Raw genomic sequence first — 21,390 nt, forward strand, 5'->3', positions numbered from 1 at the left:
AAAAACATATAAAAAATTAAACATGTTATAAATATAATTGTAAATATAATAATAAAATAATAATATTATAGCACATTGTGTGATTTAAATTGGATTGGTTATAAAAAGTAAATCCGAAATCCGATTCGATTCAGCGGTTTACAAAAAATAAAACCCAATCAAATCTGAATTAGTACAGTTTTAATCGGTTTTCGATTTGGATTGGATTGAATGAACGCTTTAATTTGGATCGGTTTGAATTTGAACACCCCTAGAAGTAATCATCCACGAGGTTTTTTAGAAGTGCAGAACTAACAAATAATAAGCAACAATGCAAAGCAGCACCTGAGATCATATAAGAACATAAATGTATAAATGTAGTACCATGGACAACCCCACGAAGTGTGCTTGGGTAAGCGTTTTACAAGTCGACCTTCACTGTTTACTTCTTTTTTCTTTTTCTTTTGAAAACCACAGCATAAAGTACTTATTATAAACGTTAATAACAGTTGCCAAATAGATAATACATTTCATACACCAGCAACAGAACTTGATAAATCCAGTGTCCTCTCTTTACTCTTCAGCAGCACTAGCAGCACTTAGATCCACACTGAGGTCAACAACCTATTCATAATAAAGAAATATATCAACCATAGAATACTCCGGAAAACTATCAGGAGAATATCATGAATAATGGATCATAAATACAAAAGGAAGTAAGTGCAAAAAATTTACCTTTCCAGTTATCAATGTATACATGTTGAGAACGTCCACTACTGTTGACTCAAAGTGAGTAGTAGCATCATAACTCTGCCAAAGATGTTAAATATATTAATTATCGGCCAATCCATATAACACGGATAAGTATATGGTATACAAGACAGAGTGAACATACAGTTGATATAAAGCAGTTGTCCAAAGAGGGTTCATTGACTGGTTCATATCTGTCATATATATCGAAAAATATCTCATCAACTGGTCCTAGAAGTTCAATTCCTGCCCTTAGTTCACACTCAGGATTATCAGTCTCTGCCTCTGCTGATACAAATGCAATAAATTTTCCTTTGGGGGCAACGTTGTGAGTGTACGAACAGCAAAACACATACCTGCCAGGACAACAGAAATTAGCATCCAATTAAAAGGTAAAACTGAAATCTGTAATTAATACGATATCAGATGCTCCGATGTCAAAAGATTACTTATTTAGATAAGTTTTGAAGATGACATGGTTGCGATTTTAGTTCTTCACTCAATCAGCAATTTCGTTAAATTTAGTAAATGTTGAAATCATGCTTTTTAGGCGAAGAGTACTGAAAGTGAGATACAAACCATATATATGATTGACATGGCTAGTTTTTTACCTTTGCTACTTTAATAGACTTTGAAATTTCCTTATTAAGAAGGTCTAAAGAATAGTCCAAAATGCAGAGCTCAGGTTAATTAACAATCTCTATATCAGCATACATATTCTTGATTTACTGTATGTGCATTGTAATGAATTGCACGCATTTAAGTGCATTTTTATATTCAAAGGACTGCATGAGAACTTACATGTCAGACTTCCGTCCCAACTGCTTCTGAGGTAGAATAATTTGCACTGAATGGGAATCACCAGTGTTGGGGATTGGGTGGCTCATGATGGCTATTGCCCTTGCAACCCTTCCAACCTTCCTCACCTGTTGAAATGGTTAATTTTTTTTTAAAGGATGCAATCTCCAATCAATAGAAAGTAAAATGATATTATCACCTTTCACCACTAATTTTATTTATTCTAACAAGGACATGGCTGAATACAATCATAAACTGATCAACAGAACCAGTATCATATTTTAGCATGGATATTACACTTTAAGAGAAATTTTTAGGACCAAACAATATTCCGTACACTTATCATCACCTGAATTGGTTACAAGTAGTTATGATGAAAATATTACCTTGTTGGGCAAGTATGACGGATCACAAACAACTTTTTTACACTTTGCAGTTTCACCTTCAGATGTTACCCCTATAACCTTTCCTTCCTCATTAAATTCTACCTGGAAGTCCAGCAAAATAGATGCGTTTTAAGAAAATGATTTAAAAAAAAAAAAATCGAAGGAACAGAAGATAAATTTGCTGGGTCAGATTCTTTCCACGGTTTTGAAATACTAATAGTTGTCATAGAGGATCTACCTTGCATTCAGGTTTATTCAACATATATGTTCCACCATACACAGCACTAAGACGTGCAAATGCCTGAAAATAGAAATGAGTTTTCAAACTGTAAGCTAAAAAAACCCACATCTCCCCAAATAGGTAAACAGATGGATAACAAGATATGTATAGAAGGATACCTGGGGAAGCTCTCCTAAACCATACAAAGGATATATGTAAGGTGATCCTCCTTGAAAGCGTGCTAGAGACTCAGAATATAACTACAAGTAGGAAACACATGTATGATGATGGAGACAAGATAAGCTTTGAACAAAATGGAGCAGATGAATCATCAATTTGAGAAAGATCCATAGTAGGAAAGATGAAAAGATCCTGTAGACTTACCTTCATTCTCTTCACGGTGTCCAGTGCTGGCTGATCCAAATAGCGATCATCTCTATGAAGGGCAATAGCATGACCGATGAAGTCAACAGTGTCATCACTGAGGCCATATTTTCTGTTACAAGTCAACAAGAAAAGCAAGGAAACCTCAAAATATTTTCTTTGCCCATCAACACACCATTCCAATTTCTTTTTCATCAAAAGGATAAAGAAATCTATATAATATATGGTGAAGGATGTATATAAGTAACATGCAACAAAAATTTTACATGCTATAACATGAGTACACAAACAAAAATACCAAAGTTTGCAGTTAACTATGGTGCCAGTTCGACTTCAAAATGTTGCAGTCAAAATGCTTAAGCAGGGAATCAAGGCAATACAAACAGTTAGATCATAAATCTAGAAATGAAAACCCTGATAGTAGACACAAGAAGAAAACTAGAGTACACATACTCTATCAGTTCTCTGGTAGACACTCTTGTCAAGTCCATCCCCTCGTGAGTTTTAGGATCAGTCTCCTCATAATTTTGAACATAGATGAAAAACTTGCGTGCTCGACGCTTTTCAAACAAACCCATGAGTGGGGATTTCAAGGCCTCCACATCATTTGATGGCACCTTGTAAACCTATATGGAAACGATGGAAAAAATTAATACACCAAAATAATAATCTAGAGAGAGAGAGAGAGAAGAAAAGAAATCCAAGTACAATGGATGATGTAAAGTAAAACACAAGCATACCTTTCCTTTATTAAAGACATAGCTTCCATCCACAGCTTTGAAATAGAGATACTTAGTGACATCAGTGTGTATGAGAACCCTCACCAATGTTCCATTTGCCATCATAAACTAGCTCCCCCCAAATATGAAGAAAAAACAAAACACGGATCACAGAAACTGAAACTGGTCAGCACATTTATCGAAATACCCAAAAATGGTCAAGGGTACATGTAAAACAAGTAAAAAAAATATATATGAAAATTGAAAATAACGAACCTTCGGGATCATATCAACATTGTAGTCTCTGCTTGAACCCAAATGCGCAGGGGGCTTGTCTTCTCCCCTGAACTTCTTCCATAGCTGAACAACACACACAAGAACATCATCATTTTGCCCTCGATCACAGTTCACAAAAAAAGATCATAAAAACAAAACCTGATTAAGATTAAGGGAAGTGGATTCTCCTCCGTAATAGTCATTCCTATCCATATGAAGAACCTGGCGCAGCGAACACATCAACAACAGAATCATCAAAAACTACACAATTATGCATATCATAACAAGAAGTAACAGTGATCTGAAGTGAAGAAGTTGGATCTGAGGAAAGAAGAGACCTTGAGGCCATCGACAGAGAGAAGACCGCTGAGGATGCATTCTTTGAGGCCAGTACCCAAAACGATCACATCGTACTCTTCATCCATCTTTCAATTTCGATTTGGATTCAATCAAAAAAAGCAAAGAAAGAAAGAAAGAAGCTTGCAAGTCAGAAGAGAGTTGAGAGAAGGTTGACACCAAATAAAAAGGGGGTTTAGGGTTTCCTTTTCTACCGGCTATGGCTCCGTGTAATTTTAATAGTAGTCCCCATGGAACAAGGGATTGCAACAAAATCATTATTAATCAATCATCTTAAAATATGAATTAAAAAATAAAGAAAATAAAAACCTTAAAATAATACATATGTTTTAGTCAAATTTCTCTATCTTTACGGGTTTAAATTGGATTTAGTCTATGCAATTTCTTTTAGTCTAGCACGTCAAACAATTTTCCTTTAATTTAATGATGATTGTATATTTTTGGAAGTTATTTTTACAACACGAATATGATGACATTGTCTAAAGATGGCAAAAGCTTTCCATCTTCTTATCATAATATTTTTTGAGAAAAATTTTACATCCGTGTAATTTTTTTATCCAAGCTATCAAAGTAATTTCAATCAGACGCGTCTCTCCAATTTCTTTACGTGTTTGTTATATACGTACCTCATATAACATAAACTTTGTTCTTTTCTCGTATTTTCGTTCTTCTTCTTCTCTGTTCGCACTCTTTTTATTCTTCTTCAATCTAGTAAAATTTGTCGTTCTCCTCTATTCGCGTTTTTCTTCTCTGCTTGCATTCTTCATTAGTGATCTGCATTGATTTTAACTTAATAAACTCCGTCATTCTTCTTCTTCTTCGATCTATACTTCTAAATAGAAACAATGAATGATTCAACTTCAAATCAGTTGAATGAAGTTATTACGTTGAGACAGCTAAGAAATGATTGCTACATGCTTCACAATAATCTTAAACACTAAACAAAGTAAAAAGAGGCCACCGAACCGAACAACATTTATTTGGTGAATCAAAATCACAAAGGCCATTGAACCGAACAATGTTCATGTGGTGAATAAATTGTGATCAACTTTCAATCAACAAGAATAGTATTTCTCTTCCTCTTCCTCCTCCTCCTTCTTCTTTCAAATTCGTGCACATAGGTTCTTCTTCTACTTCTTCTTCTTCTTCTTTCGTTATAATCATCACCAACAACACCAACAACACCAACATTTTACTCGGTTAAGTGGAGTTGCTCATTTTGATTCACTTGATTGTTAATGTATTCAGTTGAGTCATTGTGCATGCAGAAATATTTTTCTTACTGATTAAATGTTTATCACGTTTTATTCAGCACGTGATTGGTGTTGGTCATTTCGGTTCACCTGATTGTTATGTGTTCAGTTGACTTCTTTTGCATGGAAAAATTCTATTCTTGATGATTGAATGTTTATGATATTTTATTCAGCACATGAATGTTGTTCGGTTCAGTGGAGTTGCTCATTTTGTTTTACTTGATTGTTAGTGTGTTCAATTGAGTCCTTGTGCATATAGAAATATTTTTTTTAATGATTAAATGTTTATGACGTTTTATTCAGCACATGAATGATGTTTGGTTCAGTAGAGTTGGCCATTTTGGTTTATTTCTATTATGCACAATTTAAAATTCTTCCTCCTTACCTTCTACTACTTCTTCACCAGGGAGAGAAAGAGGAAAAGACAAAAAAAAAATACAGCAGCAATAACAATAAAAGAATGAATATAAGGAAAAAAGAAAACACGTGAAAAAAAGGAACGTGAAAAAGAAGGAGGAGAATGAGGATGAGGAGGAAGGCGAATTTCTGTTGTTGTTTTTGTTCGTTTCTGGTTTTCTTTTGTCAAATCTTCTCGTGATTCTTCTCCAATAGTGGTTTTTACAAAGAACGTGACTAAAATTTGAGTGATTTTTAGAGAGATTCGAAGAGAAGGAGCAGTTTCGTGTTAAGGAAAAAGTAACGTTTTTTCATAATGAGCGCGAATTAACGAAGGGTTTTCGAGTGCGTTTTCGCTCGTCATTAATGCGCGTGACTCTATTTGGATTTGGGCCAACTTGGTTATATAGTTACATGGATGTGTAGCACGCCCGATATTTTTTTTTATCTTTTATCCTATTATTAATATTAATAATAAAAATAATAGGAAGCCAACGAACTATAACTCAAACGACATAATCAGGGGCGGAGCTAGGTACAAGCAAAGGGGGGCAATGGCCCCCCCTAATTTTAATTTTTTACATGTAAATTATATATAAATTTCAGTTTAGCCCCCCCTTAAAATTTTATTTTAGTCTTATTTTATTGTGTAAATATTTTTTGCCCCCCTCCAATATTTTTTCTAGCTCCGCCCCTGGACATAATCTTTTCATTCTTACATAAAAATCTTGGATTCGAGTCTCACTCCAAACTTAAAATAATAATAATAATAATAATAATAATAATAATAATAATAATAATAATAATAATAATAATAATAGAAACAAGACAATTACAACACAAATTTTGGTTTATCTCTCTTATACTTATTTTACTGAACACTTTATATTAGTATAAAATTATTTTATATTATTATCTCATAAAATAATTATATTTGTAAAGTTTTTAAATAATAAATAATTAAGTTAAATATTTTTATAATGTAAAAATATAAATTAATTTATTTTGTAAAAATATTTTACACTAATATGCATATAATTAAATTGTTTTAGTCTATTTTTTATTATAAAACTCCTTTTCATCAATGTTTCAATTTATAACTAGTTTTTAAATTCACTATATCAATATTTTATATTACTAACCTAGCCATCACGGCTAGAATTCGAACCCGTGTGGCTTTAATTTGAGACAAATACTTTTGTCATTACATTATATGTCCCAGACACAACTATACTATACATAGGATCAAACCATAAAATTAAGACAATTATTATAAACTAACTATTTTTTAAATTAAATAAATAATGTATTTCTTTTGTACATTAATCATATAGGATCAAAACAGTTTACCACGAATAAAGCTGCTTGTTTTTTTAATGAGACAAAGTTATTTGTTAAAGATTTTAAATTTGGTCACTCTTGTCAAAGTCAGTCTATTATGGAGAGAATAACTTTGATTCCCTAATTGATTGATCGAACAATGGATGCAAAGAAGAAGAAATGGATCTGAGTTTTCTTAGCATGGTTGTCACCCCTATCATTCCCGCTTTAAAAACATAAATAAATAGACAAATACTTTCCTTGTGGCATCTACTCTGCTTCTTTACAGCCCATACCACATTATTAAACAGACTGTTTTTAGGATACACTACTATTTTTATCTATTAATATTCAAAACATCAATAAATTTATCTATGAAAAAATAAAATTAACTTTATATCTATAAAAATTAGCTTCTCTAGATAAAATTATAAAAATTGTAAAAAATATTAAAATTTTTAAATTTAATCTAATTTAACTCCGACTCTAATTCCATTCGATCCTTAACTCTTTCTCTGTTTCTTATTCTCAGAGGCGAATCTAAAAAAGTCTAAGGTGGCCATGATCCCCCCATTTTTTTAAAAAAGTAGTATTATTAGTTTATTATTATATAAATAATATATATATATATATTAATTATAGATTAAATATATTTTAATATATTACACACTAAAAAAAATTACATGTTAATAACTTAATATGTATAAATTATAATGTGTATTATAATATATTAATAGCAAATAAAAAAGAAGTTTAAAAAAATAAAAGCTTATAAATATATAAATAATTGAAAAGTTATTGAAATATATAGGTTTGAATTAATGTAAAAAATCAACAACTATAAAAAAAAATTCTTATTTTGACTTTTTCTACGACAACAATAACAATTAAATAGACTTTTTAAACAATAAAAATTATTAAAACAAGATAAAAAAACAAATTTTTAACAGATTATATGATTGTATATGTTAAAAAAGATAATGCTTCAAAATTTATTCTAGATAGTAAATTAATAATTTTAGTTATATGAAATATCGCAGAACAAATTTAAAAATACCAAAACTTAAAGTATGCAGTTGAATGTTGATTTTTATATAATATACTTATTAATTTTGACCTATATACTATAAATTATAGAGAAAATTCCACTCCCCTTTCCTACAAGATGCTAAAATAACGCTCCCCCTCTATTTATAAAATGTACATTCTCCTTTCTTATAACTTTTAGAAAACCACATCTTTATTCTATTTTAAATTTTTTGTGTTAACTAAGGTTAACTTTATCCATATTTCAAGAAAAATAAATTATATTTTACAAAAATATCTTTAGCAAAAATTTTATTTTTTTGTCATTAAATTTTGCTAACAAATTAGTTAATTGAAAATTACAACTCAAATAAAACATGTTTTGTCAGCAAAATTCGGCCTCCAGGTCAGCATTGTCCTCATCGGAGCTTTGGTCCGGCAAGCACATGGACACGCTTGTCAGTTTTTAAAAAATTCTAGGTACCTTTTTGTCAATTACAATAGTGAGGTACCGAAATGTCAACGTTTTAATCTTTCGAGTACTGATTTGGTCATTACCTCTAGGTTATTAATGTCAAACTATCATGTACAGACATTGATACGGATATACGACACAATATGACACATAATATATAGATACATATTTTAAAATTTTATAAGATATGACTATATATATATAAATTATTTTTTAAATAAATTATAATAATATTTTAATATTTTATTAATATTAAAATATAATTTTTTTATTATTTTAACGTCTCTTTTTAATTATATAAAATATTTAAAATATTTTTGTTTTAATAAATAATAATATATATTATTTTTATATTCATTTTCAAGAATACAGGTTAAGAATAAAACTGAACACGCTGATATATGATGATATTTAAGTGTGTTCAAACAAAATTTTTTTTTTATTTTTTTTATTAAGACAGTTAAATACAATAAACACATGTGTTGGAAGAATGCTGATAAATATGGTGTCAAAATATATCCATACACTATGACAACTCAATAAAATGTATGTGCAGTTGTGCTTTATAGGTATCAAATATAATACAGTACTAGATATTAAAAAATAATATTATCACTTCTATTCTAATAATATCACTTATTTTTTTATAAATGTATATAAATATATACGATACAAAAAAAATATGCAAGAAATAACAATATAAAAATAGGAGTAATAACAGTATAATTTTGTTAGACATTGGTGATTTTATGTGTTGTTACTTGTTAGATTTACCTATGAACCGAAAACGAAAAGAAAAACAAAACTCCATTTCGGTCCGGTCGGTTCCGGTTCAATTTCTGGTTCGACAGATCAACGAACCGAAGCTGCTTGAATTCGATGCGAACATGGAACCCCAAAGCTGACGCTCTCTCTGTTCTTCTGTTCCCAAAAACTCCGATCTTTTTCTTTTCTTTTCCTTCACTGCTTCCCACTGACCAAACCCTAATAAATTGTCCGAACCAGATAGCGTAGCATCGGGATTTTTTGCCCGGAAAATTCTTGGTCTAGAAATCGATGGAGATTCACTACAGTAGCAGTTACTTCGAAAGGCGCCCCATAATCAGGTCCAATGCGCCAGCTGCTAAATGGGTTAAAGAATGGTACCATCACTCTCTTCTTCAATCCAATGTCCCTTTTGTTATTTATTTTCATTTAAAATAATTGTGTTTCTATGCTGCTTCTTTGAATTCATTTTTGGTGCTTATGTGTGCAATACTGTTCTGAGCGTGGTTTTTAGTGTGCTACACTGAGATTGATACTATTCATGTACGGAATTTGGTGTGGAGTGTGAACAAATAGTGGTTAATTGGAGAATGGAGAATGCAATTGTCTTTGTCTGAACAAATTGAAGTTGTATTTTATTTATTTATTGAGCAGGAAATTTGATATATCTAGGATCAAAAAGTAGTTTTCTTGAATAAGAAGTGGTTTCTTAGTTTGCAATTAATTCATATATTGCTTTCAGTTTGCATTTTATAGTCTTCTTTTTGTCATCAGTTGGACATGTATTACGCTAACGATCGGCGCAATGTTCCTGCCAGGGTTCCCCAAGATGTTGTAGCCACTGGGGGGAAATGCATGCTCTTAAGATGGGTTAGAGGTTAGTACTGTAACTTATGCTTCTATTCTATTTTTGTGTAGCTTCTAGAACTAGTATTCAACCTTTGTATAGATGTGACTGTTGCCTAACGATTCTCTTGTTTTACTTTGCTTAGAGGATGCCTTGAAGGCATTGCAGGAAAAGGAAAAAGAACCGGCTGTACCTGAACCGGAACCAGAGCCAACTACTGAAGTGCTTTTTCTTTGCAGCTATGAAGGATGTGGAAAGACGTTCATTGATGCCGGTGCATTGAGGAAACATTCTCACATTCATGGAGAGAGACAATTTGTTTGTCACTATGAGGGGTGCGGAAAGGTACTGATTTTGTTACTTGGGACACACACATGCATCTCTTGTATCTACATACTGTTCTATTGAGAAATTGTTTGTGTTTCAGAAATTTCTTGATAGCTCAAAGTTGAAAAGACATTTTCTCATTCACACAGGGGAGAGGGATTTTGTGTGTCCCCATGAAGGCTGTGGTAAGGTAATAATCTATCCATTGAAAGGGCTTGTTCTTATTTTTTTTGAGGACTTCTTTTTTCCCTGGTTGCTGTTACATGTACTGTTTTTAGTATGACAATTGTTGATGGATGACAAAACTTCTTCAGAGTCTGCATTACTCTTCACAATGGATAAAATTGTGTTTGTGTATGTGTCTTGATTAGTCATTTACTATTTCGTTCTCTGTTGAACTCCATTATTCTTTATTTTGAGATAACAAGCCTTTTTGTGAGTTTATGTGTATGCATGCAACATCTTTGTGACCAAATTTATTGATCTATATAGGCCTTCTCTCTGGATTTCAACTTAAGGTCTCACATGAAAACACATTCACAAGAGAACTATCATATCTGTCCGTACTCAGAATGCGGAAAGAGATATGCTCACGAATACAAGCTAAAGAATCACATTGCCTCTCACCATGAAAAGGTAGGGTAATCTTTTCTGTTTGTGACTGGTGCATATCTCTAATTCAAAAGTCCTGAAATATATCACCTTAGACAATCTTTTGGTTCACAATTTCGACTTACAGAATGCAGCACTGGAGGTGCCGATGTATACTCCGCCTTTAGAGAGACAACCAAAAACTACTAAACATTCTGGCACAGCATATGGTTCTGCATCGTCAGATCGCCCCTATGCATGCCCTTATGAAGGATGTGAAAAAGCCTACATTCATGAATACAAGCTTAAACTCCATTTGAAGAGGGAACATCCTGGGCATATGTCTGATGAAAATGCAGAGCATGCTCAAGCTAATCTTGATAATGAAATGGATGAAGCAAGCGATCAAGATGCCTATGGTGGCAAACGGTCAAATGGTAAAATTCAGAAGCAAAGTAAGCTAAAACCAAACCTTAAGTTGCCTCCTTCCAAAATCGCCAAACGCAAAGCACCGCCACCTACTCCTGCCACCATAGCCGTAACAAAGAAACCTTGGTCTGTGAATGTGAGAGAGGAGGCTTACAACGAAGAAGACAGCGAAGAAACAGAAGAGGAGGATCGCGACAATGTTGAAGATGGTTGGAGATATGCTGGCAACAATGACGACGATGATGAAGAAACAGAATATGAAGACTGAGATACTTGTGGCATCCTCTGCCACTATTTGAATATTTGTCTTTGTTTTGTTCTTCTACAAAATTTTTCCCTCATTTCATTTAGTTCACCAAAGGACAGTTTCATGTTATACAAGACTGTATTTGCTGTTGGAAAATTATAATTGTTAGGAAGAAGAATTATATTAGTTAATAAAACGTGAATTTTAACCAAAGTCTTTATTGTCATTCTTCTCAATAAGCCTATACATGACATACTCGTCAGCAACCAATGTAGTTTGTAAGTCAAAGAAATCCGACATTAAGTTAGAGTTTATCAGAATCTTAAGGAGAGCCTTGAGAACATTTTTAAGTTTAGGAGTTTTTCGGTCCGCTTTTAAAATTTACAATTTTGGTTCATTTGATAAGAATACTTTTAAAAAAAAATAAACTACTAAATATTTTCAATTGAGCAAACAAGTGAACAACCATTTTGTAGCATTATAAAATGGACTTCAAAAAAGGCAAATAACAAAATAATTTCGAAATATATATTATGTTGTTCTTTGGGCCCTTAGTGGGCCTGGCACTGTCCAAAAAAAATATATTATGTTTTACAAAATTAACTAACGTTTAGTTTAATTTCTCAAACAGAACACATTTTTAATTTTTAATATTTATTTTGTGATGTGTATATCTTTTAGAATTTATTTTAAGTTTTAACTATTTGCTTTGGAGGCGAAAAATGACTGTTTACTCCATTTTTAATCAAAACCCTCAGTTCTGAAGAAACCTAGTTTAGTTTGGGTGAAGGGAAGCTGGGGAGTTGAGTCTTGGACTGTGCAGAGGACAAGCATGGCTTCTTCAGCATCGCCGGCGGCAACGGCATCATCGTCTCTGTCTGAGGAGGAAGTGACGCTGACAGTGAAGTGGAGCGGCAAGGAGTACACAGTCCGGGTTTGCGGTGACGACACCGTTGGGGAGCTGAAGCGGCGCATCTGCCAGCTCACCAACGTCCTCCCTATCCGGCAGAAGCTTCTTTACCCGAAGGTTGGTTCGAAGCTCAACGACGACAACCTCCTTCTCTCCACCCTCCCCCTTAAGTCCTCCTTCAAGATGACCATGATCGGGTGCGCCTCTCTCTCTCTCTCTCTCTCTCTCTCTCTCTAGGGTTTCCGATTTTCCCCTTCTCTCTCTCTCTGATTCCTCAAATGCAGGACCACCGAAGAGGACATTCTTGTTGATCCCGTGGAGGCTCCGGAGATTGTTGACGATTTCGAGCTTGGTCAGGAAGACGTTGTGGACATCAAGGACATGGAAGTCAACAAGCAGAAGCTCAGAAGACGCATCTCTAGCTTCAAGGTTACTACTCCTTTCCTCCATTCTCACTCTAATCTATTTTCTTGGAATGTGTTTTCTGATTATTTATTTTATGCATACACAATTACGTGAAGATTGAGCTTCAGAATCCGTGTCGGAAAGGAAAGAAGCTCCTGGTTCTTGACATTGATTACACCCTCTTCGATCATCGTTCCCCTGCTGAGAACCCTCGTCAACTCATGAGACCATGTATAACTATAACCTTCTTCTCTTTCTAAAATTATTCTTTTTCTTTTTGTTTCAATTTAGATTTGTCATTTTCTTTTTCTGTTTCTTCTGCAGACCTTCATGAGTTCCTTACATCTGTTTATGCTGAATATGACATAATGATATGGTCTGCCACCAGGTTAATGTTCATTTGATGACAATTCTCTTCTCATGGAATGTGGTTACTATTTCATGGAATTGAATTATTTGCTCTTGCTGCAGCATGAAGTGGATTAACCTCAAGATGGGACAACTTGGGGTGCTGGACAATCCCAACTACAAGATCACGGCTCTTCTTGATCACTTGGCAATGATCACTGTTCAGTCCTCATCTCGGGGGGTCTTCGATTGCAAGCCACTAGGTTTGATCTGGGCTCAATTTCCCGAGGTATAGTACATACGAATTACAATGCTCCTTCCATTTACTCTATCATTTGATAAATAGAATTCTGGGGAGAAATGGATATCCGGAAAAACAGTAAAAGACATGTAAAAGTGCAATAGACCCATGTATTGATTCAGTTGGAAATACACTATTGCTGCAATGTCATCTTCCTGAAATCTTTAAAAGATGTTTTATGTTGTTTCATGCTTTTGAGGATAGTAATGGATAAAATGTATGAAACATAAGTACCTGTTTAATGTGCTGAATTATTGCAATCTATATCTGTTTTTCATTGTTTTTTTTTTTTTTTATTCTCAACCGTATTGCACTTGTCTCATTGGTGGGTTTTAATTTCATTTCAGTTCTACAGTGCTTCAAATACTATCATGTTTGACGATCTCAGAAGAAATTTTGTGATGAACCCACAGAATGGTTTGATAATTAAACCATTCAGGAAGGCTCATGCTAATCGGGACAGTGATCAGGAGCTTGTGAAACTGACTCAATACTTGTTGGCCATTGCGGAGCTTGATGACTTGAGCCACCTTAATCATAATAATTGGGAGTTATTTGCAGAAGATAATACAAAAAGGCGCAGGCAAACATAAGTGACGACGGAATGCACTTAAAGGAATGTGGTAAGCAAGATGCAGCTTCTAAACTATTCAAACCGCCATTTATAGACTGTTAAGCTAGATTATTTCAATTTTTCGTTCAAGTGGTTAGTTTAGGAAACGGTGAATGAAAGAAGATTCCTCGTAGCAGCCGTGTGGGGTTATCTAGGATGACTGATACTGCTTGAGCAATCTCTATGCACCAATTCCAGAACAGATTTTGAATTGATGCAAGAGAAAATGATGTTTCCATATTGGATATTGTGGCTATTTCTTAATATATATTGCTTCTTTTATATTGGATTATGGTTGCCATGGTCTGGCCATAATGCATGTTATGAAAAACTTGCAAAATCAGAATGAGGTACTTGTGAGATTCAATCTCTCCCTTGTGGCTTTTTATCTCATTCTGTCTTATGTTTACGTTATATCATTACCGAAAATGGTGTTTGTTAGTAATCCACATCCAAGTAGGAAAACTTGTGTCAACAGCAATATTGTCTAGATGAGCAAAGGAAGCATGTAGGAAAATTTTCATGTAAATAAATTAAATTGAAGTAGATGTTATGGTCATATATGCTTTGGCGATGACGAAAATTTAAAACTTCTTAATAAAAAAATAATTAGTGGTTATATCAACGCTCGTTTTATATAAAATTGAATGCAAGTCTAGATTGTACTTAAAATTAAACAATGAAGAATCAAGAAGGAAATGATGTGTTGATAGCTTTATCCATTTTCTTCTCTTTTGTTTACGAGGATCTCTTTTCCTCTAATATTCTTGTACCATTCTTCTTCCCATCTTATGATCTTAATAATAAATTAATAATCTATTAAGAGAAAGAAAAAAACTGTTCAACCATCATCATCTGTCTTGACCCAAAAAATAGCAGAAAGAAAAAGAACTGTCACCATCGGCAATGTCATCAAGTCAAGCAATGTTCATACTGTATAAATAAAACACCAATCTACAAACTGCTTTTTGAATACCCGAGAGCAAAACTTACCAATTTTAATCATGATTAATACTAGACTCGGTAAAAAGTTTCGATCCATTCAATATATACAATTTTGTGTAATAAAATTGCTTGTACATCATCATTTGCTTACAATTTACAATTTTCAAAGCATTGCCTAAATTCCACATTGTGAAATAAAAAATGTAAAAATGGAAAAGTGCCCTTCTCCAACATCTCAATGCATCAAGCAAGATATGTTGAAAAATCATAAATATCAATAAGATCATATTACACAACATTAGCTTAACATAATCCATACAAATAATGCACAATCAAACAGCAAGGAGATATCAGCTATTTGCTATTTGCACTAGGCTAAATTCCACAGCAGTGGAGATTTTATAAGAGGGGAGCATACAGTTACACAATTATCACTGAAAATATAGTGAAGGTGATAGATTTGAAACTGTTGCGTTACCACCTCTGGCAGGTAAACCTGACCGAAACTAAGATTTTGGTGATGACCACTAGGCACAGATTAAATGGGAATAATTTAAACAAGCGAGAAAAAGGGAAGACCAAGAGAACTTAAATCTGCAAAGCGGGCAGAGAGAAGGCATATGCTGTGTAAAATCTCTGCACAATCCCGCACCAATAAGGGGATGATTCTGTTGCATGTGTGCAACACCTTTTGAATCTAGGCAAAAACAGAACAAAGCTGCAGCCACTGCAAATTTAAATTCTAAGCACACCAGTTGCAGGGTCATGCCCTGAGCCGCTGTCCTTGTGTTTGAGAGAAAGGTTTGTAAACTGAGACTCAAGGTCTCTGCTGTTGGTGCGTCTGTGACTAGCAGACGGTTGTTGTTGTGGCTGGTGTGAGAGCTGTTGTTGCTGCTGATACAGTGCGCGTAATCTTCCAATCTCTCTTTCCAGCACTTCCTGCTCCACTGAATTTCACATTGCACAAGCATTAGTGTCCCAAACAAATACCTTTTATATTTGGTGTAACTGAATACAAATAAACTTGTATGCTGTACAGCAAAAACTTGGATATAACGTGCGTGTGAAATGTGCAACTAACAAGGATTCCTCTAACAGGGAGATGTAAGCAATAAGTGCAACTCCCAGAAATGCACAGTACCCAGGTAGAAGTTAAAGTAGTACCATTACTTGAAAATTGAAACGGTCAATTCTCATGTTATGGAAACTTACAGTATTTGATAAGCTGCTCCTGCGCTGTACTTTCTAAACGATGCTTGAGTGCTTTATTCTCCATACTCAGTATAAGATTCTGCTGGTTGAGAAATTCCAGTTCAGCTGATATTTCACACCCTTCTGCCTATGTATTGACATATAAAGAACCAGAATCAGAACTCTCAAATTTTCCAGGGTGTATATAAAATGCATTAAAAAAAATAAACCAAAAAAAAATGTCAAACAGCATTCACGAGAAATATTGCCATATGCTGAAGCTTACCTGTAGAGCTTGTACATTTCTTTCCAGCTCAGCTATATATTGAAGTTTACGAACCCGTGAACGCTGAGCAAATTGCCTGCAATTTAACAGAAACAGCGCAAGAATTAAACTGTAAATTCACCAATAGCAAAATCAAGTAATAGGCACAGAATCGGATATAGAGAAAATAATTACATACTGTTTGGCACGTTTTGTATCTGTTTCAGAAGCAGACGACTTTGCATGTGAACCATCCTTTTTCTCAGAAGATGATTTTGAATCCTGTATGCCAGATTCCGCTGCATCATGGTTTTCATTAGCAGTTGACGGAAGCCCCTCTGCTTCATGTGGTGGGGGGCATAGTGATCCCGAACCCTGGAAAGCAACACTGTCTTTGCCAGAGAGAACACCAGCTGGATGATTTGTAATATTTGAAAATGAGTCCCATGATCTAATGTTCTGTTTTGCTGAATTCATCTCAGCATGCATGAGTATATGATGAGCATCTTTGTTATGATCAAAGTCTTGAGATGACCAAGATGGGAAAGATAATAAGTTCTTATATTTATATTCATCCTGATCTCCATAAGTGATGTTAGACATATTGTGTGTGTCTACGTATGCAAAAGAATCACTCGATGAGCGCCGATGGACGCCTCTTCGAACTGGTGTCTCTGGCTCATTAAGGAGATCATCAAGCCATGAAGGTTGCTCCTCTATGACAAGACTCTCAGATGAAGTACGATGGTGCTGTATGTTTCCTTCTCTAGGTTTCTGACCAGAACCAACCGCAAGATTTGGGATATAATCAGCATATGCTTGAGAAGCACTAGGAAATGGGATTTTAGGAGGAAGCAGGGCATGTTTTCCAGGATACATCAAATTCCTATAATTCGATGAGCCTTTTGAATTTGCCATAGAAGCAGAACCAACACCTGTCAAATAACATGCTTTGAATTACCAATGAATGTAACCAATATGTTAAAGAACCAATACAATAGAGACATTATGGAATAATATTCCAATGGAAATTTAAACAAGCCTGATTCAAATACGATCTCCTGTTTTCACCGAATGATCTAATATACTTACAAAAAATAGTTAAAAATTCCATTTTTACTCGGCATAAAGGTCCTACAGCACTTTAAGTATGCCTGTAAAGGCTTACGAAATTTTATAGTTGGTGCAAAAGGATCATCTCAGCTCCCCTATAATCTTCAAATACTAGTGCACCAAGGAACTCCCATCACATGTTGCCAGGCAGTTTCGGAACAAAATAACAATAATAACGTATTTTGCCAATCTTATGAATTTTGAATGAGTAAAAATAGATACTTTATTAAGAAAAATTCTTGTGTTAAGCGACAATTAAAAATCCCATAGCTCCACAAAGTGTATATTTCCTAAGATGAAGTTCTGAAAAGAAGAAGGTCCAATCATCCTGCTACGAAACCTTGAAAAACAACAGTTCGCTAATGGAACAGAGAAGTTTTTGGGAAGAAGAATTTTCCAGGCTTATATAAAGGGATAAAAGAAATTTAATAACCCAGAAGCAAATAACGGAAAAGAAAAAAAAAGAAAAGAGGGGGGAGGGGGGGGGGCGACGTTGAAAAATGCATAGATTGATTAAAATAAATGGGAGATACTCTTCTGTTCTATTTGAGCAATTAGCTGAAATTCCTGTTTTATCCTCGCAGGACCCAGATGAGAAAAAATTCAAACATAGAAACTTTAATTTGCTTCCTTTCTTGTACAAACTCAACGAAACATGCATATGCATGCATTCAGAAAATACGAAACTCCCACAAAAAAGAGGGAAAACAGAGTTCATCGAAATGAAAATGCTGCAATGTACGACAGATTCTGGCACCTAAGAGCCAATGGTTCCAAGCTGATTGAACGAATTGAGATTGGAAATGGAGATGGATTCGTCTGGTATGCAAACAATGGACCAATAATTCGCTTAAGCTCGGAAGAAAAAAAAAATCTGAACCAAAAACTCGAAGCAGAAGGAACAAACGGAAAGAAGGGGGAAAAATATCTGACCTTTGGTGACTGAAGATTCGAGATCCCAAAAATGCAATGCTAAAAGGGGGGGCTTGAAATCCAAGCAAAGTTTTTCTCTTTCTCTTTCCTGGTCTCTAGGGTTCGTTTATTTTTCTTCAAACTACCTTTGTATTTCTCTCTCTTCTTTCTATATCCCAATTCCTACGAATACGATTATGTGTCTCTCTCTCTTCTATATATCTCTGTCTTCTCGTTCAAGCTGGGGCTCCATTTGTGAGCCCTTGTTGACAAGTAATGCTGTTCCTTCAATTTTTTCTCATTTCTCATTTTCACCCCTACAAATCTTACTTATTTCAAAATGAGTAAAAATTTTATATAAATTTAATTTTGATCAAATGTCACTCTAAAAAATTCATATGTAAATTTAATTAAATGATAATATACCATTTTTTTTATATTGTTGATATATTAAAAAATAAATTCTTTATATTTTTTTAGATAGTGTGTATAGTTATTTAGTTTGAGATAATAGTGTCTCTAAAATACAGAGGATAATTTTTGACAAAAAATACTTGTGATTTAAAAAAATAAAATTTAGTCTAGGAAAAAATATTTTAATTGTGTTTCCTTAAATATGTCACGAGATATAATGTTTATCCGAATCAAATTAACTAGAGTGGATAAATTGATCTTAAAAATGTAACAAAGAAAATTGATAGTTTTATTTATCTTTGAGTCAATACTAACTTAGCATATTTAGTCGCAATAACGTTGAAGGATAAAACTTTAATGACAAAAAAAAAAAGAAAAGATTTTATTTTTACAAAATTCGGCCTATTTAATTATATTGCAAATTTTAGTTTGGTCTTTATATTTAGGCATTCACCATCTTTATTTGTTTAAGTTCTTATAGTTATCTTGTCTAATTTATAGGTCTTACGAAAAAAAAAAAGATTTATTTTAAGTCTCTAAAGAATTATTACAGTTTAACATTCTTGAAACTAAATTATCATATTATTTCAAGGATTAAACCAAATACATTTTGAAAAACCTTGAGTCTATATCAAAATATGCTTTTTATAATGATAAAAATAAAATATTTTTGAAATGTTTAGACTAAAATCAAAATTCAATATTTGCCTTAAAAAAACATATCTATTAGACCTTTCTTCTACTTTGAAATCCTTATCATTGCATGCATGTATATGCTTATATCCTATGCTTAAATTCTCAACTGTTAGATCAACAAATTAAATCCATATTGATTAATTTCGCAATAACTGAAATGTCTTGTTGATGCCATATTGGCCTTCTCATTGCAAAATGAATCTCTTATATATGCTGTCTTTTCTAGGAACACAAACCTTAGAGCCATTTGATCCATTGTAAGTGCCGTTGTGAAATAAAAGAACAATTAACAATGCTCAAATCCAGATTGAACAGTTCTTAGGATCTTGCCCATACATATAGGAAATGTCAAAAACCAATATGTAACATGCTACACGTCAACCAATAAATCATTACATAAATTTTGAAATTAAAACCAAACAATAGCTTAAAAACGAAGCATGTGTATGATCCAATTAGTTTGTACTTTGTACCACCATTTTGCATAGGCAAAAATAAGTATGAGAGAGCAATATCCTAGGTGTAGATATGTTTCCAATAAAGATAGCATGTCAGCATGTGTTCCATTTATATCATATAGTAATGGGCACTGAAGATTCATACTAAATACACCAGAAATTAAAGCTCTAGTGGCTATACTATAATAAATTAATGCAATGGTCAATGTCAAGTTGTCAGCTTTAGCTTTAGCTGAATTCCTAAATTGCTGAATACTTTCATTTAGTTTCTATAAATATATGGTTTTCAAAGTTGGACGTTGACATGGTCTTCTGTGTTATCAATGTACTCCCTTACCTCTACATCAATAGCCAATAAGAAGCAAGAAAAATACCAATTCACATAATTTGGTGGTACACTTGTTTGAATCCAAAGTTTGCTGACACTACAACAATTCAATGTACATGCATCACTATGGCCAACAAGTAGGTTAACTAAACGAGTTTCCTTCACCTAAAATTTTGAATTAAAACAGTTACCAACAAGAATTGCAGCCTCTATTGAGGGCTATAAATAATTTCTGAAAACTTGTAAGGAACTAATATTGTGCAGATCGAGTCATGCATGTAAATAAATTTTGTTTATGAATTTCATCATCTAAAAGTATGAGAGGATAGTATAAATTGGAATGTGACTGATAATAGAATCAAAATAACGCATGACAGTTTCAGTTTTCAAATTTGGACAATGGCATGACTTAACTAGAATCTGGCCACAAGAAAACACCTATCTAACACTGATCAATATATGACCCTTACAGACAATATTTTGTTAGGAGCTGTATCTAACTGAATAAATGATGCCTCAAGCAACATCTCAATATCCTTTACATCATTATCATTCTAATTCTAACTAAAATTTAAAACATTCTTGAAATTTCAAGTATAAGTAGTGAAACCACACATTAATTAATAATAGATTGAGTGAGTATATAATATGGAGAATTACAATGTGATATCCAACTCACTATTGGTTTTTTTTTTTTTTTTAATTGTATCCATTGATATTGTTCAGGCACTGATAGTGGTTATGGTTTCTTCTTTCTGGTGTTCTGTAACAGAAAGAAGCAGCGGAGCATATTTGATGTCTTTCAACCAAAAAAGACACCAAAAATAGAATATTGATATTAAAAGGACAGTTGACTCAACCTCGTAAGTTGCATGCATGATAATATCATGCATATCCTGAGCTACTAAACACGTTTTGAGGTTATTTTCTAGACCAGTAAACAAAC

The 21,390-nt window shown here is 33.4% G+C and overlaps 4 protein-coding genes across 6 annotated transcripts; 2 read left to right on the top strand and 2 right to left on the bottom strand.

Moving 5' to 3' along the window:
- Positions 1-333: 333 nt before the first annotated feature.
- Positions 334-4,208, bottom strand: LOC112792119 (guanosine nucleotide diphosphate dissociation inhibitor 1). Its single transcript, XM_025835211.2, has 13 exons — positions 3,851-4,208; positions 3,672-3,734; positions 3,513-3,596; positions 3,258-3,365; positions 2,971-3,143; positions 2,518-2,629; positions 2,313-2,393; positions 2,152-2,214; positions 1,914-2,015; positions 1,531-1,655; positions 875-1,085; positions 715-789; positions 334-603 (listed from the first exon to the last, which is right to left on the bottom strand). Exons 1-13 carry the CDS (start codon positions 3,935-3,937, stop codon positions 553-555), a joined length of 1,335 nt encoding a protein of 444 aa, XP_025690996.1. The 5' UTR covers positions 3,938-4,208; the 3' UTR covers positions 334-552.
- Positions 4,209-9,025: 4,817 nt separating this feature from the next.
- On the top strand, positions 9,026-11,758 carry LOC112792120 (zinc finger transcription factor YY1). Of its 2 annotated transcripts, none has more exons than XM_025835214.3 (6): positions 9,026-9,481; positions 9,879-9,981; positions 10,097-10,296; positions 10,379-10,468; positions 10,771-10,914; positions 11,018-11,758. In XM_025835214.3, the coding sequence occupies exons 1-6, from the start codon at positions 9,479-9,481 to the stop codon at positions 11,564-11,566; spliced, it is 1,089 nt and encodes a 362-aa protein (XP_025690999.1). In that variant the 5' UTR covers positions 9,026-9,478; the 3' UTR covers positions 11,567-11,758. The 2 variants fall into 2 exon arrangements, with proteins under 2 accessions (XP_025690999.1, XP_025690998.1); XM_025835213.3 differs by having other exon boundaries at positions 9,202-9,481; positions 9,923-9,981.
- Positions 11,759-12,182: 424 nt separating this feature from the next.
- On the top strand, positions 12,183-14,404 carry LOC112792122 (ubiquitin-like domain-containing CTD phosphatase). The gene is made up of 6 exons (XM_025835217.2): positions 12,183-12,652; positions 12,740-12,884; positions 12,977-13,091; positions 13,185-13,248; positions 13,332-13,497; positions 13,857-14,404. Exons 1-6 carry the CDS (start codon positions 12,378-12,380, stop codon positions 14,100-14,102), a joined length of 1,011 nt encoding a protein of 336 aa, XP_025691002.1. The 5' UTR covers positions 12,183-12,377; the 3' UTR covers positions 14,103-14,404.
- A 918-nt stretch (positions 14,405-15,322) lies between these two features.
- LOC112792121 (uncharacterized protein At4g06598) lies at positions 15,323-18,850 on the bottom strand. Of its 2 annotated transcripts, XM_025835216.3 has the most exons (6): positions 18,570-18,796; positions 18,394-18,455; positions 16,723-17,458; positions 16,545-16,620; positions 16,280-16,406; positions 15,323-16,014 (listed from the first exon to the last, which is right to left on the bottom strand). In XM_025835216.3, exons 3-6 carry the CDS (start codon positions 17,439-17,441, stop codon positions 15,803-15,805), a joined length of 1,134 nt encoding a protein of 377 aa, XP_025691001.1. In that variant the 5' UTR covers positions 17,442-17,458; positions 18,394-18,455; positions 18,570-18,796; the 3' UTR covers positions 15,323-15,802. The 2 variants fall into 2 exon arrangements, with proteins under 2 accessions (XP_025691001.1, XP_025691000.1); XM_025835215.3 differs by lacking the exon at positions 18,394-18,455 and having other exon boundaries at positions 18,570-18,850.
- Between the last annotated feature and the right edge of the window lie 2,540 nt (positions 18,851-21,390).

The sequence above is a fragment of the Arachis hypogaea genome, chromosome 13 (genome assembly GCF_003086295.3).
Source record: "Arachis hypogaea cultivar Tifrunner chromosome 13, arahy.Tifrunner.gnm2.J5K5, whole genome shotgun sequence".
In the NCBI taxonomy this organism is placed as follows: domain Eukaryota; kingdom Viridiplantae; phylum Streptophyta; class Magnoliopsida; order Fabales; family Fabaceae; genus Arachis; species Arachis hypogaea.

Coding starts and splice junctions, on each gene's coding strand:
- LOC112792119 (XM_025835211.2), bottom strand. CDS start 3,937: ATGGATGAAGAGTACGATGTGATCGTTTTGGGTACTGGCCTCAAAGAA. Junction 2,630..2,970: donor TCTACCAGAGAACTGATAGA/GTATGTGTACTC, acceptor GACTTGTAACAG/AAAATATGGCCTCAGTGATG. Junction 1,656..1,913: donor CGTCATACTTGCCCAACAAG/GTAATATTTTCA, acceptor CCATTTCAACAG/GTGAGGAAGGTTGGAAGGGT.
- LOC112792120 (XM_025835213.3), top strand. CDS start 9,396: ATGGAGATTCACTACAGTAGCAGTTACTTCGAAAGGCGCCCCATAATC. Junction 10,469..10,770: donor CCCATGAAGGCTGTGGTAAG/GTAATAATCTAT, acceptor TGATCTATATAG/GCCTTCTCTCTGGATTTCAA. Junction 10,915..11,017: donor TTGCCTCTCACCATGAAAAG/GTAGGGTAATCT, acceptor TTCGACTTACAG/AATGCAGCACTGGAGGTGCC.
- LOC112792122 (XM_025835217.2), top strand. CDS start 12,378: ATGGCTTCTTCAGCATCGCCGGCGGCAACGGCATCATCGTCTCTGTCT. Junction 13,092..13,184: donor TCGTCAACTCATGAGACCAT/GTATAACTATAA, acceptor TTTCTTCTGCAG/ACCTTCATGAGTTCCTTACA. Junction 13,498..13,856: donor TCTGGGCTCAATTTCCCGAG/GTATAGTACATA, acceptor ATTTCATTTCAG/TTCTACAGTGCTTCAAATAC.
- LOC112792121 (XM_025835215.3), bottom strand. CDS start 17,441: ATGGCAAATTCAAAAGGCTCATCGAATTATAGGAATTTGATGTATCCT. Junction 16,621..16,722: donor GATACAAAACGTGCCAAACA/GTATGTAATTAT, acceptor GTTAAATTGCAG/GCAATTTGCTCAGCGTTCAC. Junction 16,015..16,279: donor GGAGCAGCTTATCAAATACT/GTAAGTTTCCAT, acceptor TGTGAAATTCAG/TGGAGCAGGAAGTGCTGGAA.